Source organism: Vigna unguiculata, chromosome 1, assembly GCF_004118075.2.
Source record: "Vigna unguiculata cultivar IT97K-499-35 chromosome 1, ASM411807v1, whole genome shotgun sequence".
In the NCBI taxonomy this organism is placed as follows: Eukaryota; Viridiplantae; Streptophyta; class Magnoliopsida; order Fabales; family Fabaceae; genus Vigna; species Vigna unguiculata.
This window is the reverse complement of record NC_040279.1, coordinates 26,318,687-26,339,774: the sequence shown is the minus strand read 5'-3', so window position 1 is coordinate 26,339,774 and position 21,088 is coordinate 26,318,687. Positions and strand designations below refer to the sequence as shown.

Sequence of the window (21,088 nt, the reverse complement as noted above, 5' to 3'; positions counted from 1 at the left end):
GACACCAAGTGGAGTTCCCTAATACAAACCACAGTCCGTATTTGTCTCAAGACTATCAAACTCGTCAGATAACACCGAGGAGGGCAATCTTCCGGAACCCATCCATACGAGCCACGATCTCACACACTCCACTGGACTTCCAAAACCACCAAACTTCTACCTCGAGTGGCCATGTGTTACCCCAATACAAGTTCCACTCGTAACTGGGTACCCAACAAAACATCACATCAAAACCTCCATCCAAAACTGTGTAGAACACTCCATGAAGTCCAACTCTATACCTAGAACCGCCTAGCGCCACTCACTCCGTCGCTAGATGAACTTGCGCTCCAGGCCGCCTGGCGAGCACCTCACGCCGCAAGGTGCCACGCACCTTCCAGGAACTCTACCATTTTGCTTCCGCCAGGCGCCACACTAATCCAGTGGCCACTGCTACTATTTTGGATCACTACCGCCTGGCGGCTCATCATGCGTTGCCAGGCGCCATACCAGTAATGCAATATTATTGGTTTTTGGCACTTTTACTCAGGTTCTAATGAACCCCAAACACATAACACATAATCCATAACACACTTACAATTATTCAGTCATGACCCTATGACTGAATTACAATGCAGCACATTCATATATTATTTGACCAAGTAAAGCATATCATGTGAGTTCCTACTCCATCACCACTTACGCATACATACATACAATACTCAAACAACCCATTTTACCACACTGATTTTCCATCAATCATCCAAATTTGTAATTCATAACAGTTCTCAAATCATACAGTACACCACCTCATAATCAAAGTAAACTTACCACTTTTACACTCCTGTAATTCCAATTATCACATAATTCTACTTAGTTCAATTTCATAAATGTGTGTCCTTTCAAACACCTTTGCCCAATCACCCAGTAATATACACAAAATTTCCTAGAGAATCCACCCCTACAGCCCAACTCGAAACGGAATCAGAGGGACTCTCAGCCCTGATATGTCGCTTGGCGACAATTCATGTGTCGTTAGGCGATGCATAGAAATTATGGGTTCTGCCAAGATTTTTCCTACACCAGTACGAATTTCACAACTCGCAAATTATCAATTCGGCATACATTTTAACATGTCTTTAACGGTTCATCCAAATTATGATTTCCATGCTAGTTTAATTTAATACCGTTTTCATAAAACACAACAGCAATCAAGGAAAGAAAACATATTCTCTCATCTCCAATCCCGACATGACATTAATCCCCAATCATGACCATGTTCATACATTATCATCAAATCATAGAGGCTCATACATGTAACCGCACAATTGATCATTCCATTTTATATGGAAATTCCTTCCAGGCCTCCCAACATCACAAAAACCCACGAAAAATAGAAAACTGGGAACCCAGCTCGCGTCGCCTGGCAGGCAACACCTAGCCGCTAGGCAGTTCATAAAAGAAATGGCAGTTCATAAACGCAAAGAAACTTAGGTGAAAATGGCAAGAAAATACACATCAATCGTCAAGCTTAACACGCAATCATATAATTAAGATGTAAAGCACAAAGTGGAACTCCTTTAACTCAATTCTTTAGTGTTCTAAACTCCTTAGATGGTAGACACACGAAATTCTCCTATTCCCCCTCATTTTCCAGCCCACAACCTCCCAATTACCAAGTACATGCACAACCATTAAGTCAATTCGTGTTACTTGACAATTCTATACATCTAGGAATTTATAAACACTCATCATGATCAAGCATATCATAAAATTAATGAAATCAAAATAATCACACAATTGACATATATATGACTCAAACTCAAGTTCTCTGAATAGGAATAAATACTCTCAACCATTTGAGTTAGTACTTTTCCACGTCATGAAAGTTAGTATTAAATGTCATAAAGGCTCTCACTACCCACATTTATTAAATAATTATTTATTTAATTATTTAAATTTCTCGGGTCTTACAATTTTCCCTAAATTGTTCTACCTCTTTCCCCTCATTAAATTTTGCATACCTCACCGGTACGAGAAAATGTATCTCTTGTATCTCCCTTCTTCATTCACATGCACCGTCCTGGTAGTTGCAGCAAGGGTGGCTCAAGAATTTGAGAGATTTAAAGAAAAACTAAATTAAAATATGCTTTTTCGAACTCTTTTTGATGCAAAATTATCTATTAAATTTTTGTAATTAATTTCATTTGACTTTCTCACTGTTCTCGAATTACAATTCGTGTTCATCGCTTATTTTATTAGATATTTCATCTCTATTATTCACCAAAAGGCTAAAACCCTAACCTAGTTAATAATTATGCAATTCAATCCAACCAAACTTTGTAGTTCCTTATCAAAATGTATGCAAAAAAACTCTCAAAACTCATAAGTTGAAAAGCACAAAAAAAAATCAGGCAAAAAAACACATTTTTAATCCTAATACAAATTCAACAAATAGAATAAAAATAACGACAATAGAAATAGAAGAAAAACCATGCTAACCAAAATGGAATCTATCAAAATCTTTAAAAGAATAACTTTAGAATAGATGCAAACCTTGAAAAAAACTTTACAATAGAAGAAAGCAAGGAGAGAAAAGTAGATGAAATAGATGAGGAGTAGAAATCATAATTGATTATAAGAGAATAGAGATAATTAATCATTCTCTTTATCCTAAACAAAATATAATTTATTAAAAAAAAATTTTAACTCATTAAATACCATATTTAATATCAATAAAAATTAACAAACACTTATAATAATTTAATTATATTTTATTTTCAAATATAAAGTTGTAATTAATTTAATATAGGTATTTTATTTACTACTAAATATAAGGCTTAGTTGTACATTTGGTCATCTTATTTGGTCTGTTGATTCAATTTCGCCCTCTTATCTTTTTTGTTCAACTTAATTCTCTTATTTTTTTAAAATGCTTCAATTTGGTCTTTTTCGTTAAGTTGACGTTAATGCAATATTCGTACATGTTACGTGTCTATTCGTGAAGTTTTCAATTTTTTTTAAACATAAACTGTCACATGTCAGGTCATGATCGTGTCACGTGTCAATGTTATTGCCATGTGCAGTGGTTGTTTTTAATTTAATCCCTATGTTTAAAATTTTAATTCAATTTAGTTTGATTTTTTAAAATAGAGCAATTTGGAGTCTCTCCAATTTGAGACCAAATCAGTAATTAAGCTTAATTACAATTTATATATAAACATGTTAAAATATTTTTTAGAATTTATACATCACTTCACCTAAATATTCAAGTTATTTTATTTTTTAAAAGTGTAAAATTTGAGACCAAAGTAGTAATAATGTTAATTATAACTTATATATACATGTTAAAATAATTTTTTAGAATTTATACATTAAATCACTTTACCTAAATAGTCAAATTATTTTATTTTTTATATTTTTACATTTTTACATATGTAAAAAGAATTTTTTAAGGTGTTTTCTTTCTTAAACATAAGTTTATATTAATTTAATAAAAGAATATTAGTGCTAACAAAAATTAGGCCTTTATTCTTTGGAGGCTTAAAGGGAGTGTTTTACTTTATTCATCTTTGAGTCGTCGACAATGTCTCCGATGGTGACCAGTGTCATCGACAATGTCTTTGATGGTGACCGGTGTTGTCGATAGGGTCTTTGATGGTGACCAATGTCGTTGACAATATCTTTGATGATGACCGGTGTCGTTGACAGTCTTTGATGGTGACCAATGTCGCCAAGGCCTTAGTGCAAAGGAGTGACTCTTAGAGATGGAAAGAAGATGAAAGAGAAAAAAAAATAGAAATATCATAATTGTTTTAAAATTATATATGTCACTCTATGAGTTAGTCCCGTGTTCAAATATTTTAACCCACTTAAAAGTCCTTCAATATAAAAATATAACAAAAATATAATAAAACCATTAGATAAAAATATAAAAGTATAACAAAAATATAATTAAACAAAAACCATAAGTTCAAAATATAATTAAACCAAAAATATAATTAAACAAAAATATAAATGACAAAAACATAAAAAAAATATATAAGAAAATATTAAAAAATTAAAAAATAAATAAATATAAACTGGATGAACAAATCTGGAAATAACATAAAACAAATTTCAAAATCCATTGGGTTTCCAAATCGGATTTGGAAATTCAGTAATTTTCTAAATCAGATTTCGAAGTCCTATATTTTTTTTTTTTGAAATAAATTTTGATATCTAATAAGTTTTCTAATTGAATTTCTAATTTCAGTGCATTTCTAATTTAGACGGATTTACAAATTCAAGATTTACTTAAATCGAAATTACAAATCTGGTATTTTTACAAACAAGAGTTTGAAAGTTGGTGCGTTCATGATTGGTTTATTTACAAATTTAGGGTTTATTTAGAGATGTCAAAGTAGGTCAACCGACTTGTTTTTGCCTACTCATGTTTTGACCCGCAAAGTACAAACAAGACTAGCCTACTCCACATTTCAAAAACAAGTTTATTTTTCTAGTTCACCCTGTCTCGCGGACTGGCCCACATTTGTGATGATCAAAATATTCTTTTTTTATTTTTTCATAATATTTGATATTCATTTTCTATCGAAATGATTCTAATTAATCTACCTAATAAAAGACAATAAATAACAACGAAAATTATAGCTAAAGTACAATAACAATATGTCACTTTACAAGACATATGCAAATTTATTAACCTAAATATTTGTTGTTTATTGTTTTTATTATTTATTGTGGAGAACTATGAAGCCCGAATATATATACATATTAGTTTCAAACTTTTAACTAACATTTTGTCAACTAGCACAAAAATGAATCTAATTTATCTATCTAGTATCCAAAAAAGTGAGAAATAGTGACATATAAGATTTTTTTCCTTATTTTTATAAGGGTTAAGTATGATTTTAGTCCTGAACTTTGACTCAAAATTGGAATTTGCCCCTGCCCGAAACCTCAATATATTTTGGTTCCTAAACTTTAAAAATGAATGAATATAGTCTTTTTAACTCAATTACGTTAAGTTTTCTTGAAGTGTCGAACATATTTCAAGTAAGGATGTATCAAACAGTGTAAAAAACTTCAATACTAATATGAAAAGCGTCAAAAAAAGCTAACATAATTGGGTTAAAAGGACTATATTCATTCATTTCTAAAGTTTATGGATCAAAATGTATCGAAATTTCAAACAAGGACGAATTTCAATTTTGAGTCAAAATTCGGGGACTAAAAACATACTTAACCATTTTTATAATCATAATAAAAACTTATGTGATAAGTTTACAAATTTATGGATTATTTAGAAAATTTTTGAATTTGTAATTATTAACATTGTGTTGAAATCATGTAAAAATCATGTCAAAAACAAAAAAAAAAATAACTTTCAAATTAAACATTTTACAAGTGTGTCGTACGAATATGTACGTGTGCCGATATCCGATCCGTAACAAACACAATACAGAACAAGTAATTGATATGACGTATCCAGATTTCATAGTTGGAGAAGCTTCGTGCTGCTGTTGAGAAGAAACAATATACATGAAGTGTGGTTGTGAGAGAGGCACAAGATGAGTAAGAAGACACATGAGAGATTAGGTTAAATTTGGGGGTGTGGGGGTAAGGGTAGATACGTGTAAATAAATATAAATAAGAAAGAGGAGAAAGGGTGTGGTAATTAATTTTTGGCTAATAAGTAATGTGGAAATTTCAAAGATTTTGGGGGTACAGAATAAATGGTTGGAAGTGAAGGAAGAACCCCTTTTGTCACGAAAAAACCAAATTCTCAATATGGCTGGGCATTTCTTGCTGCAACCCCTTTTTCTTCCTGCACTCCGTAAAATTTATATTTCCACTTTACCTTTTATTAAAAATTTATTTAAACCTCTAAAACTATAATTTCACACTCTCTTCTTTATCTTGTTGCGGCTTCCCTTATATCGATATAAACAGACTAAAACTTTTATTTATTATTTCATCATTATTACCAACTGTTATTATTTATTTATTTAATTTGAATATACAGTCACGTGTGAGAGAATTGGATATATGTTTTGATAAAGAATCTTAAAAGAATATTTTCGTTAATATATAAAAATTTGGAATTTTGTTTTAGTAAAGAATAATTTAGTTTATATACGAGCGATTGGAAATCTTTTTTTTTACAAAAAGTTTTAAAAGAATAATTTACTTTCTAATAACTTTAAAATGTTGACTTAGAAATTCTTATAATTTTAAATTATTTTAAATATTTTAAGTTATAGAATTTAAATTAACAGAGCACAAAATTAGATTTAATTGTACTCAGTTTTTAGATTACATACATATAATTTGAACTAACTTTTTTCAGAAAATAATAATTAAATTATTTTCTAAATAATACTGCAAACAAACTGAAAGCTTAACTGTTAACTTAATTTTAACTACAATCAACATTCCACATTTTTTTTCCTTTTTTTCATTTTTTCCCAATTATCTGTTATTTATGTAAATAAAGTTGAATTTTAAAGCTCAATTTTTCATACACATACTTAATCCATAAGGTTGAGAACTAAATTTCATTCCGAACTAAAAAATATATATTACTTTTGTTTATTAAACAATATTTAAAATAAAAAATAATTTTAAATATGTGAATTTTCAGTTAAAATTGTTTTGTTTTAGATAAAAGAAAACCAAAATCTCATCAGTAAATAATAATTGTTTTCTAAAATAATAGTAAATTAAAAGAACAATTTTAAACTGAAAATTGGTACTTCAATCACATAAGGAAATAAGAAAATAAAGTAAAAGAAAGATAATACTAAACTACATATTTCATATTGTTTAAACTAACACTTTATTATTCTAATTTTAGAATATATATTTATAACAAGATTATACATTAGTATAATTGACATGAAGTTAAGAAAAAAAAAATCATGATCACTTTCTAAAAGAACATGTTTTTGTTAATTAACTTGTAACCTACCTTATTCGTTATCTTCTCCAGAAAATCTTAACTACTTTACTTCAATTTCAGAAAATTACAACCGAAGAATTTCAACCGAAGCACTTGGTCTTAGAAAATTTAAACTGAAATACTCAAAGATGAGTTCTGCTATGCTCTATAAATACAGCATGGAAGCAACAACAAAAGGCATTGGAAGCAAGAAAGAAAAAGAGAAAAAATGAGTATGAAGATCTTTCTTATTTACTTGACCTTCTTCACACTTTGCTGTTATGCTGACCAAAGGTCAACATTGCACATAAATGCCACGGAAGGAGCTGGAAGAAAAATTCCAGACACCTTCTTCGGAGCATTTTTTGAGGTAATTTAGTTTTATTTAGATTTGTGTGAATTTTGATGAAATTTATGGGTAGTGATGATGAATTATGTTTGCATCCTTGGCAGGAAATAAACCATGCAGGAGCTGGAGGACTATGGGCTGAGCTTGTTCGAAACAGAGGCTTCGAAGAAGGAGGCTCAACTGTTCCCTCAAACATATATCCGTGGACAATGGTGGGAGAGGAGTCAACCATAGAGATCTCAACCGATCGTAGCTCTTGCTTTGATCGAAACAAAGTTGCATTGCGTATGAATGTTCTCTGCCATTCATCTCATGCTGTTGGCATCTCCAATCCTGGTTTCTGGGGCATGGTCGGTGTCTTCTCATCTCACTACTTTTTTTCTTTCTCTTTTAATGTTTCTAATGTCTCTCATATATTTATTCAGAATATCGAGAAAGCACACAAGTACAAAGTAGTTTTCTTTGTCAAAGCAAGTGGTTCCATTGATCTTGACGTCTCGTTTGTTGGATCCGATAATACGAAGTTGGCATCAAACAGCATTAGGTATATATATATATGGAGTTATGATAAACAATTAATTATTAGAATTATTTAACATTGTATTTGTATTGGTGCAATGGTGGCAGGTCTTTCGATCACAATGTTACAGAGTGGACGAGGATGGAGACCGTACTGTTAGCGAAGGCCACTGACCACAATGCAAGTCTCCAAATAACGACAAGGAAGAAAGGAGTTTTATGGTTAGATCAGGTTTCAGCTATGCCCCTCGACACCTTCAAGGGTCATGGATTCCGAAAGGACCTTGCTCAGAGGGTGGCCGATCTGAAGCCCACATTTTTCAGATTCCCTGGTACGTAGAACGTAGTTTATAGGTTATAATTAATTAAGGTTAGAAAATATATAATAATGGCGGTTTGGTTTCCATAATATTATATAGGTGGATGTTACGTTGAAGGAGGTTATATGAGAAACGCATTCAGATGGAAAGACAGCGTTGGAGCATGGCAGGAGAGACCTGGACACTTCGGAGATGTTTGGGGTTATTGGACCGACGATGGTTTTGGCTACTTTGAGGGCCTCCAAGTAAGTACCTTTTTTCTTTTCTTTTTTCATTATATCCTAAAAATCTTATCTTTCTCTTTCCTTTCTCCATCAGTTTTCTGAGGATATCGGTGCCTTACCAGTGTGGGTCTTCAACGATGGTATGTTTCGCGTTAAATTAAATTATTTGGAATAATTACAATTACATTTCTTACTAACCGCATATTTGGTTCATATATAGGTCTCAGCCTCACTGACGAAGTGGATACATCTATGATCGCTCCTTTTATTCAAGTCAGTTTCTTCCATTTTCTTCATTATTTAGCATTTCTTTATATATTAAATTTGTAATATATAAAGATTCTGAATTGTGTAACAGGAAGCTCTGGATGGACTTGAGTTTGCAAAGGGTTCAGCAGATTCAAAATGGGGATCTCTGAGGGCTTCCATGGGACATCCCGACCCATTCGATCTCAGGATTGTTGCCATTGGAAATGAAGAGTGCGCCATGTCTAAGTATCGAGGTATTTACATCTCTGCTTTTCTTTTTCTTTCTCTTATATATGAAACAAGAACATGATCAAGTGGTGTTTTTGTTGCACAGAAAACTACCTCAAATTTTATGATGCCATCAAGCAAGCTTATCCAGATATCCAGATCATCTCAAACTGCGATGCTTCTCAAAAACCATTGGATCATCCAGCTGATTTCTACGATTTTCATGTAAAACTTTTCTTCAATTTTTATTTTGTAACAACAATTGTCTACAATTCTTTGATAATGTATACGTATGTACATATTTTAGATTTATACAAATGCGGAGGACATGTTTAGGAAGCATACGAAATTCGATGACGCACCACGATACGGCCCAAAGGTTTGAGCATTAATTAAGTTATGATAATGATATGATTATTGCGACGGAAGATGAAGTTTGATTATGTTTGCAGGCGTTTGTGAGTGAGTATGCTGTTTGGCAATCGGACGCTGCGAATGGAACTCTTCTGGCTGCCATTGCCGAAGCTGCATTCCTTATTGGATTGGAAAAGAACAGTGACGTGGTCCACATGGTTAGCTATGCACCGCTCTTCGTAAACACCAACGACAGAAAGTAATTTTCTTATCTTTTTTCATTTCATTTTTGTGTATTAATTAATTGATGGTGTTTGATTTGAAATGGTGTGTAGGTGGACACCGGATGCAATTGTATTTGACTCTCACCGGAGCTATGGAACTCCCAGCTATTGGATTCAACAGTTTTTTAGCAGTTCAAGTGGAGCCACTCTGCTTGATTCGACTCTTGAAACCTCTTCCGAGTACATTGTTGCATCGGCAATCCAATACACAAATCCTGCAGAGAAGAAGAAGTACTTGAGAATAAAGGTTGTAAACTTTGACAGTGATCCCCATAAATTTAGGTTTTGTATCAGTGGACTGGATTCCAAGGTGCAAGCATCTGGAGCAACAACAACAGTGATCACAGGACCTAACGTCAAAGAAGAAAATTCGTTTTCTGAACCAAACAGGATTGTGCCACAACACAGTTCTCTGGAGAAGGCTAGTGGAGACATGAATGTCGTACTTGCTCCCTACTCCCTTACTTCATTTGATCTCTTGATATAGAGTGTCAACACGAATGCATATTTTTTTTTTTTTATTTTGTTTTTTGTTTTGTTTTAAATAGGACATGTAAAGTCTTTTCTTATTAAGTAAATATACATTTTTTTCCTCTCATTTCTATTTATTTGTTTCTCTTATAAGTGATCTTTGTAAAATAAGAAGATGTTAAATTGTTATTTATATAGGATACATGAAGGAAATAATATTATTTATCGTGTATACTAACCATATTTAGTTCATAAAATCACATAATGAATTTTACTAAAATAAAAGACGTTTTTTAAGTGTTTCTTTATCCATAATTCATTATGAAACTAAATTGATTATGCTTTTTTCATTTATAATAACAATAATAATAACAAAAATAATAATAATAAATAATAAACAATAATAAAAAAAAAACATACTAAAAATAATAAATAAATAAATAAGTTTTAAAATTTATTTTAACCAAACAATATCTCTTTTTCATTAATTTTTTTTATCTTTTCTTTCTGTCTTCTTTACTTTCATCTTTTACCAAACAGAACATAAAACTAATATGAAGTTATGATTAATAATTAAATTTTAGTTTGTATTTATTAATGTGTTTGTGTAATAATTGATGGTCTAACTAAAAGCATCAACATAGGAGACATGTTATGGAACCTCCTTTGAAAAGAAAAATTGGAAAACCAAAACTCATGTAAAATTATGAATTTTAGCGTTTTTTATATTACTTCTTGACTTACAAAAGAGTGGAACTCCTGAAAAGAACATAAGTCATTTTAGATGACTCACGAGAAACCACACTTCTATCCAGTAATGGATGCATTGTACATTGACATTAAAATTTTATTTTAAGTAAAATTATTAACTTGTTATGCATGAAAAAAAAGTTATTGATTGTTATTTTAAAAAATGACCGTCGTCAATTGCGCTCAAACTTCTACATAATATTATTTAGTATTGTACAAGATATATATAAATAATATTTTTTTAATGTAATAATTTTTTAACATACTGGGAGTAACATATTTAAAAATAATATATTATAATATAAAAATTAATTATTTAATATGTTTCAAATATGATATAACAATTTATTATTTAATATATTTTTAAAATATAGATAATATCACTAAAATAATTATATTTTTATTAATGATTAATTTCTTATAGCCAAAATAACATCGTTAAAATTAATATTATTAATTAGTGCCAGTAAGATAAACCTAACAATTGCTTATATTGTATTGAGATTTTTAAACATATTTTAATAATTTAATCAATCTAATTATCAAAATAATTTACCTTTAATCCTTTTATTACTCACTAAAAGAATATATTATTTATTAGCGATTTTGTTTTTGGCGGTTACAATCAAACGCTAAAAATAAACTCAAAATAATTATGTTTCTGTTAACTTTTGTTAACTGCCACAAATTTTAATATTATTTTAATTTAAAATTACTTATATTTTAAATTAGTTGTTTTCATATTACATTTATCTTTAAACAAAACTGTCTACAGTATCTCGTTTCTATTATTGTTCGTAGTCCGTGGTGTATTTTCAAGTAATATTTTGAAATGTTAAAATTTTGATTGAATTTTTTTTATCCATTTTTTTTCAAAATTATCAAGTTGGTTATCTAGACTTTTTATCTCAATTTGGTCCGATTTTTAAAAAAATGATGCAATTTAATTTTTCTTTGTTAAAATTCTTAAAGCAAAGCAAAAAAATTTTATCAAAATTGACATGAGAATTATGTTAATTATACCAACAAAATAAACCATCCTTTTTTACAACTTTATTTTTTATGAAAAAACATTGTCCCGATTCAATAAATTAACGAAAAAAGAACAAAAATGCATCATTTTTTCAAATATCGAAATCAAATTGAGACTAGAAAAACTGGAAGGCCAACTTAATATTTTTGAAAAAAAAAACAGGAATCAGAAGAGTAATTTCAAAACTTTTATATAAACTAGTAAAAGCATTGTATTTACTTCTTTTATAATAATATAAAATTATAAAATTAAATATAAATAATTTTTATAATTTTACTATAATTAATTTTTATTTATAATGATTAAATTTAAAATAATAATCAAATAAAAAATAGTTAAATTAAGCAAATAATCATTTAAAAGATAATATTAAGAAAATAACTATTTTTGTTTAAAAAATATTTAAAAGGTAAAATCAAAAAATTAAAAAATAAATATGGAAAAAGGAAAATATTATTCCTTAAATATATACATAAAAATGAATAAAAATTTATTAAAATATCAAATATATTAAAAATATTAAGTTTTTAAAAAATATATCAAAAATTATATATTAAATATATAAATGTAAAAAAAAAAAAGTGTGGTGGTGGGGGGTTGGCATGCTCTTAAGGTCCGCTAATGCTCAGAGCAATGCTTCTTCATGAACAATCACTTGCATTATAACTTCAAGTGAACCTTAATATTACAACTCTAACATTCAGAAATTTATATTTAGTCATTTCAAAAGCTTTAGAAACCCATTACCATTAACTTATTTCGGCATGTGGTCATATTGATACAATTCAAATAATGTTCTCATTAACTTTGATAGTTGATAAATGTTTCAAAGTTATATAAGGATGATTGCTTTAACATTTTAAATGTATGTATCGTAAGGGCAGTCTACAAAACCAATGCCGATCGGTGCCCAAAGTAATTCGTATGGCACTGATCGCCGCGCAACAAACACGAGTCTAGAGAACAAATCCTATCCATGTGAAGGTCGAAGCAACAAACGACCAATTTTCCCTAGACGCAACAATCACTCTAGAGATCATGGAATTATGTCAATGAATGCCCAGCTCTCCATGGACGTGGCTATCACTTTAGAGATTATGGAATCATGTATCAACGAGCGACTACCCACAAGCGGTACCAAGCGTATGACACAGTGAGTGTTGGGATCCATTATTGACCATATGAAATTATGGGTCCACACCGAGCGGCTCATAGTGTTAGGTTAAGGTTTGACATAAATATGTGTTATTTTTTATGAATTAGACAACGAAGGGCAACCGACACAACCGAACAACGTCTAGCGTAAATGAGTCAACTAGCAATTAAGGATAGATAAGACACTAATCAAGATTTTAAAGCAATTGGGCCTTGATTAGATCAACCCTAACCAAAGGTCCGTGTAGAAAACTATAACTATAAGTCAAAGGTAAGGTGGTTGAGAATTTTTCTCTTACATGAATTTTTCTCTTACATTTATTACAACATTAATTGTTATCACCAATCAAATTATCGCTGACTTAAGCATCAAAGCCTCTTTAGCAGGTACATCGATCGGTAGGAGCACCGAGCGAAGGACAAGAACATCAAATGAGCGACCAGAGTGAATACTAGAAGATTGGACAAGTTGTTTAAGTAGACATTAGGCCCCTACATCCGAAACATTTTGGCGTCCTTCGTGGGACCGAGCATATGTTTGATAAACTCTTATGGTGACCACAAGAAACATAATGAGCAACGTAGAAGCAAGAGATGCCACTAATGACCAAATGGACTCCCGAGAGATGCTAAGGATGATTAGGGATGACAAAGCGGGTCAGCCTGATCCGTTTTGACCTGCCCCGCATTTTGGCCCACAAAGTGCGGGCCGAGTTGGCCCGTCCCATAGTTTAATTTCGCGTTCACTTTCATGGCCCGCCCCATCCCGCTGGCCTGCGGGCTGGTCCACATTTGTGATGAGCGAAATATTTTTTTTTGTGTTGAGCAAAAGAAAAACTTTTTTTATTTTTTCATAATAATTGATATTCATTTTCTATCGAAATAATTCCAATTAGTTTACCTAATCAAAGAGAATAAAAATAACAACAAAGATTATAACTAAAGTACAATAACAATATGTCACCTTACAAGACATGTACCTAAAAATGCATAAAAAGATATTCCATATTCAAGAACTAAAATCATTATCTTATATACAATGATTATACATAAACATGATAATAATAATAATAAAAATAAAATGAACTTAAAGAAATAACGTGATGAATGATGTGAGAACTAAAAAAATAAGAACATATAATTTTATAAGCGAGCCAACGGGCCAACCCGCCACACCCCACCTTTAGCCCACGCGGGCTGCAAACCTATGCGGGGTAGGCCATTACGGGCTAGTGGGTTCAACATCCTAGCCTGTCCCGCGTTTTTTTGTGCGAGCCTACGGGCTAGCTCGCTTGGCCCGTCCCGAATTGTCATCCCTAAGGATGATACAACAACGAATGGACGAAATGCAATAGAATTATGAAGCGCAAATTCGAATCTTGAAGGAGGAGAATGTTGTCATAAGGCAAGAGAGGCAAAAATAGGAAGCATACGAAATTCGATGACGCACCACGATACGGTCCAAAGGTTTGAGCATTAATTAAGTTATGATTATGATATGATTATTGCGACGGAAGATGAAGTTTGATTATGTTTGCAGGCATTTGTGAGTGAGTATGCTGTTTGGCAATCGGACGCTGGGAATGGAACTCTTCTGGCTGCCATTGCCGAAGCTGCATTCCTTATTGGATTGGAAAAGAACAGTGACGTGGTCCACATGGTTAGCTATGCACCGCTCTTCGTAAACACCAACAACAGAAAGTAATTTTCTTATCTTTTTTCATTTCTTTTTTGTGTATTAATTAATTGATGGTGTTTGATTTGAAATGGTGTGTAGGTGGACACCGGATGCAATTGTATTTGACTCTCACCGGAGCTATGGAACTCCCAGCTATTGGATTCAACAGTTTTTTAGCAGTTCAAGTGGAGCCACTCTGCTTGATTCGACTCTTGAAACCTCTTCCGAGTACATTGTTGCATCGGCAATCGAATACACAAATCCTGCAGAGAAGAAGAAGTACTTGAGAATAAAGGTTGTAAACTTTGACAGTGATCCCCATAACTTTAGGTTTTGTATCAGTGGACTGGATTCCAAGGTGCAAGCATCTGGAGCAACAACAACAGTGATGACAGGACCTAACGTCAAAGAAGAAAATTCGTTTTCAGAGCCAAACAGGATTGTGCCACAACACAGCTCTCTGGAGAAGGCCAGTGGAGACATGAATGTCGTACTTGCTCCCTACTCCCTTACATCATTTGATCTCTTGATATAGAGTGTGTCAACACCAATGCATTTTTTTTTTTTAAATAGGACATATAAAAGTCTTTTCTTATTAAGTAAATATACATTTTTTTCCTCTCATTTCTATTTATTTGTTTCTCTTATAAGTGATCTTTGTGAAATAAGATGTTAAATTGTTATTTATATAGGGGATACATGAAGAAATAAAAAAAAAATAAAGAGGGAGAGAGAATAATATTGTTTAGGACAACGATATTTTGACTACTAAATTTGGACAACCTTATCTTATATCATTTTTTAAATAATTTTAAAATATTGAAAATGAAAAAATAAAAAAATGAAAAATTATTTAAAAAATTTCAGATAAAATTTTCAAAATTTAGTGCATATTAATCTTATTTAGTTCAAAAAATCACATAATGAATTTTACTAAAATAAAAGACGTTTTTTAAGTGTTTCTTTATCTATATAGTTCTTTATGAAACTGAATTGATTATGCTTTTTTTATTTATAATAACAATAATAATAACAAAAATATTAATAATGATAATAATAAATAATAAACAATAATAATAAACATACTAAAAATAATAAATAAATAAATAAGTTTTAAAATATATTTTAACCAAACAATATCTCTTTTTCATTAATTTTTTTTTATCTTTTCTTTCTCCCTTCTTTACTTTCATCCTTTTACCAAACAGAACATAAAGCTAATGAAGTTATGATTAATAATTAAATTTTAGTTTGTATTTATTAATGTGTTTGTATAATAATTGATGGTCTAACTAAAAGCATCAACATAGGAGACATGTTATGGAACCTCCTTTGAAAAGAAAAATTCGAAAACCAAAACTCATGTAAAATTATGAATTTTAGCGTTTTTTATAGGGCTAATTATGTTTTTAGTTCCTCAACTATTATCATTTTTTGGAAATGGTCCCTCCCGCAAACGTTAAACCATTTTGGTCCTCATGAATTTGAAACTACTGATTTTAGTCCCTAATTTGTGAACGGCGTTAAGTCTGTGAGTGCGTGGCAAACGGCGTTCCAAGTAGACTCCTCATGTTGCAACACGTGGTTATTCAGATTGAGACACGTGTTGACACGTGTTAAATGACATTTTTTTTTTCTGTTAAAAATTGATTAAATTAATATTATATAACATATTAAATGCAAGATTTTAACATGTGCGTTATGTCTTCCATCAGCAGTAAAAAGTTAGGTCATGAGTGTTAAGTGAATTCGGTGGAAGTTCATCTTTTTGTCGCGGTGAAAGTTGAAAACAAAAGGTGTGCGAGTAATTGTGGAGGGTGTGCGAGTAATAGTGGAGGGTGTGTGCGTGGTGCGTCATTGAGTTTGTCGGCGACGTTGTTCGACCATCATCAGCTGGAAATAGAGGTAAGTGTTTTTGCTTTCGTTTCTTATTCTTCATTTAGGGTTTTGGTGGTTTTGATTTGGGGGAAAATTTTTTGGGTGTTTCCATTTTCGTGCGGGTCTGTCATTGTAGTTTCTGGTTTTCATTCTGATGGGTTTAGGGTTCTGTATTTGGTTGTTGCACAGATGGGTTTTTCAGTCGTCTTCCATCACATGGGGAAGTTTGAAAGATTCAGGGGAAGGATGTTGCGTTACGAAGGTGGAGAGGAACATGTAGTGCGTGGACTGGATCCAGACATGTGGTCCTACTTCGAAGCGTTGGGTATTCTGAAGAAGGATTTTAAGTACGATGGAGAACTTTATATGTGGTGGAAGCCTAAGAAAGGGAGAATGGATAGAGATCTAAGGCCATTATGTGAAGATAGGCATGCTTTGGAGTTGGCTGAATACGCAGAGAAGAGAAACGAGGAGGTTGAGATCTATGTGGATCATGTGGTAAGTTCTGCTCAAGTTATTGAACTTGTTGAAGGAGTGAATGGTGATGGGGTAAATGAAGAACCTTCAAATGCTGTTGTTAATGGAGTTGGGATAAAGGAATCAGAAGGAACTGTTGTTGTTAATGGTGGGTGGGTAAATGATGAAGAGGAAAATGTTGCTGTCAATGTGGATATGGAAACTGAAGAACAGGCAAAGGGTGATGCTGCGAATGTGGATATGGAAAATGAAGAAGAGGCAAAGGGTGATGCTGACGCTGTGAATGCAGGTGGGGTAAATGAAACAGGGGGGGATGGTGATGGTTTTGAAGAGGTGGAAAATACAGCAGACATGGGTAATGTTGATCCTGAATCTGGTGATGAATCTGGTGTTCTTTCAGGGGATGAGGAACGTCATGAATTGGACGAGAGTGAGGATGAGAGACACAGAGATGATGATGATTGTTTTGGGATGCAAAGTACTCCATGGAGGAATTTTACTCAGGTTTTGGACAGGTGGAAAAAATTCAAACAAGACTGGAAAAATAAAAAGAAGCCAAGGAAGGAAACAATTGGTACTGCTGAGGCAAATCAAAGTGAAGGTGTAGGTACTTCTACCACACAACAAAGTGCTGATAATCATGAAATAGATGCCAATTACAGCACTGATGAGTTAGATAGTGATGTGGATATTGGTGATGGAGAGGGTGGGAGGAAATACCCATTATTTAGGGGCGAAGAGATGTGCAAGGAATTCAAATTCAGACTTGGGATGGAGTTCTGTTCCTTGAAACAGTTCAAGCAAGCTCTGATGGAGCATTCTGTGTTGAATGGCAGAGAGGTTAAATTTATCAAGAATGATGATGTTCGAGTAAGGGCAATTTGCAAGAGGAAGTGTGGATTTCTTATTTTATGCAGCAAGGTTGGAGGAAGTCAGACTTTTCGGGTGAAGACCTTGTTTGAAAACCATAACTGTGGCAGAGTTTTTGTTAACAAGAATGCAAACAAGAAATGGGTTTCCAAAATTGTAGTTGACAAGTTTAGGAATGTTGGGAGAATGACAGCCAATGGAATCATAGATGATGTTCGATGATCATACAACATTGGTATAACCCCTTGGAGGGCTTGTAGAGCAAAAGAGATTGCAATGGACATTCTTGAAGGAGATGGGCAAAAGCAATACAGTTTACTTTATGATTATGCTGCAGAATTGAGGAGAGTGTCCATTGAAACAACTGTGAAGATTAAAATTAATCAACCTCAGCCCACATTGCAGCCACGGTTTGGGTCATTCTATTTGTGTTTGGATGGGTGCAAGAAAGGGTTCGTCAATGGTTGTAGACCATTTATAGGTGTAGATGGATGTCACCTTAAGACTAGCTATGGAGGCCAATTATTAGTTGTTGTGGCAAGGGATCCAAATGACCAGTATTTTCCACTGGCATTTGGTGTTGTGGAGAATGAGTGCAAGGAGACTTGGAGGTGGTTCCTAACATTATTGTTGGAGGACATTGGAGATATCCAGACCAATCGATGGGTTTTTATTTCAGATAAGCAAAAGGTAAAACAAAATCCGTGTACTTAATTGTGAACAATTAAACAATATTTGTTATTGAGTTATTTTATATGTACATTTTACAGGGCCTGATGCAAGTATTTGATGAGCTATTGCATGGAGTGGAACACTGTTTCTATCTAAGGCATTTGTACAGCAACTACAAGAAGAGATTTGGTGGTTGTATAATCATTAGGAATCTCATGATGGCAGCTGCTAAAGCCACATACTATCAAGGTTGGGAGGCTAATATGGAAGAGCTAAAGAAGGTCAATCAAGAAGCTGCTGAATGGTTATATGCAATTCCACGTAAGTGTTGGTGTAAGCATGCATTTAGTGCATATTCTAGGTGTGATGTCCTCATGAACAATTTGTCAGAGTCATTTAATAGCACTATATTGCTAGCTAGGGATAAACCAATTATAACAATGATGAAGTGGATTAGGACTTACTTGATGAGTAGGTTTGCACATTTGCGAGAAAAATTAAATGCATATACGGGTGTTGTCATGCCTAAACCAAACAAAAGGCTAGATAGGGAAATAGAGAAAAGTGGAAATTGGTTTGCTGTTTGGACTGGAGATGGTAAGTTTGAAGTGACACAAGGATTCACAATGGAGAAATTCATCGTTGATCTCACAAACCACACTTGCACATGTTATTTTTGGGACTTAGTTGGCATACCATGTAGACATGTCGTGGCTGCAATCCATTATAGAGTAGAACAGCCCTCTGATTTCGTCCATGCATATTACAAAAGGGAGGCTTACCAAGCTTGTTATGGATCTCAAATTTCACCCATTAATGGCCAACAACTATGGCCTAAAACTGATGCACCACAAATCCTACCCCCAATATTTAAGACTCCTCCTGGAAGGCCACGAAAATTAAGAAGGAGAGAACCTGATGAGGATGTCAGTCACTCTAGGTTGGGGAAGAAGCATCTTAGAATGAAGTGTAGTAACTGCGGCCAATTTGATCACAACATCAGAAGCTGCAAGCAGGGAAAAACCAACAAGGTGAATATTGTTTATTATAATGAAATCATGTCATATATTTACAAACTCGGAGCTAATTACTGATGTTATTGGCAGGGAAAACAGAAGAAGAAGAAGAAGCCTGCAACAGCTGCCACTGCAACTACCACTGCAACTACCACTGCAACTGCCACTGCAAATTCATCCAGGAGAAAGACGAGCTTAAGATCTGTTACCATCACAAGAAGGACAGCTAATAGGAAGGGAGGAAGGTCATCCAAGGCCCTTAGCGACGCACCTAATTTAGGTTCACAAGCAAGTTCAAGCAACCCACCAACTGGACAACCCATGTGAACAATATTGGGAGTGGTGTTATATAGTGGTGGTCACATGGACATTTTGATTTAAAAGTATTTTTTGTTGTTAGCTGTGATGAACTTTCCAGCTGTTGTTGTTTTAGCTTTAGGAGACCGAAACAGATCACTTGGACCACTTGCACCACTGTTTTGAATATTGTATAAGATGCTACTTATTTTGATGTGTTGTTATATATCACAGTTGGCCCACTGTTTTGGGTCCTTATGCTTCATTACATTTGTTGATGATTGATTACAACTTCCTTCATCATGCGTCATTAAAATTGTCATGGCCAGGTTGATGTTTGATATGTATAGAATTTTGATTGATTCCATAAAAAAATTTCATGAACAGGTTATAAATTTTCATGGGCAGGATATTAATTTTGATTATTCGTTCACCAATTCAGACCAAATGAACGAAATTCATTACTACCAATTCACAATGGCATTAACTATTTATTGGTGGTACCAGTGAATAAACTTACATTTCATTAACAAACTTAAATTCTAAATTCAAGATTCTGCACTTCATAACACGAACTTAAATTCAACATTCTGCAATTCATAACAGTTAACAAATCACCAACTGCTTAACAACTTAATCCTTACAATTTGACTTCAACAGAAATAAAACACAAAGTATGACAGTAAAAGCCCAAGACAAAATAAAAAAAAAACAGCTTTATTTCTCCCAATTTTCTCTCTGCCAATAACTTCTTCTTTAGTTTCGCATTCTTTTGCACCAACTGTAGTATCATTGTGTCACTGTAACTTAAATTTTCATTCTCTCCTTCAATCTCACGCTTCCCTTCCAATTCAGCTTCCATCGCATCAGCCCATCGAAAGTAGTTACAATTTGATTCACTCTACAATACAAAGTATCAAATTTGTTTATGATTGCCACAACCCCACAAAAAAATTAACGAATCTGAAAACCAAAAAAAAAAAAGACGTATTGCCCAATTTCGACACCGGAAGAAAAATCTGCCATTATTCTTTGCAGTAGTTGCTTTAAGAAGTTGTAATTGGTCGCCACAACCACAAACTTTTCTTCCAAACTGAGAAGATCCGAAATGCGCAGAAGTGGAAGATGACGACGGAACACTCTTCGACCCATCACTCCTCTTCATTTATAAACCCTAAAACAGAAAAAAAATCCCAAATTTGGCGTGGTGGACACAAAAATCCCAAATACTCAAATCAACCTACCTTATGTTGATTTTAATTCTGTTCCTTCACATTAGAACCTCGGGATCTCTCTTCCACAATCTTTCTCTTCAATGCTTGGACAGACCTTCCCTCTCCACCCT

The 21,088-nt window shown here is 32.9% G+C and overlaps 2 protein-coding genes across 2 annotated transcripts; both read left to right on the top strand.

Moving 5' to 3' along the window:
* The first annotated feature begins 7,148 nt into the window (after positions 1-7,148).
* LOC114190379 (alpha-L-arabinofuranosidase 1-like) lies at positions 7,149-15,068 on the top strand. The gene is made up of 12 exons (XM_028079235.1): positions 7,149-7,289; positions 7,373-7,618; positions 7,694-7,812; positions 7,896-8,119; positions 8,207-8,352; positions 8,426-8,471; positions 8,552-8,604; positions 8,690-8,834; positions 8,915-9,033; positions 9,116-9,187; positions 9,261-9,421; positions 14,633-15,068. Exons 1-12 carry the CDS (start codon positions 7,149-7,151, stop codon positions 15,066-15,068), a joined length of 1,908 nt encoding a protein of 635 aa, XP_027935036.1.
* Positions 15,069-18,034: 2,966 nt separating this feature from the next.
* LOC114190371 lies at positions 18,035-19,773 on the top strand. The gene is made up of 3 exons (XM_028079223.1): positions 18,035-18,448; positions 18,529-19,461; positions 19,537-19,773. Exons 1-3 carry the CDS (start codon positions 18,035-18,037, stop codon positions 19,771-19,773), a joined length of 1,584 nt encoding a protein of 527 aa, XP_027935024.1.
* The last annotated feature ends 1,315 nt before the right edge of the window (positions 19,774-21,088 follow it).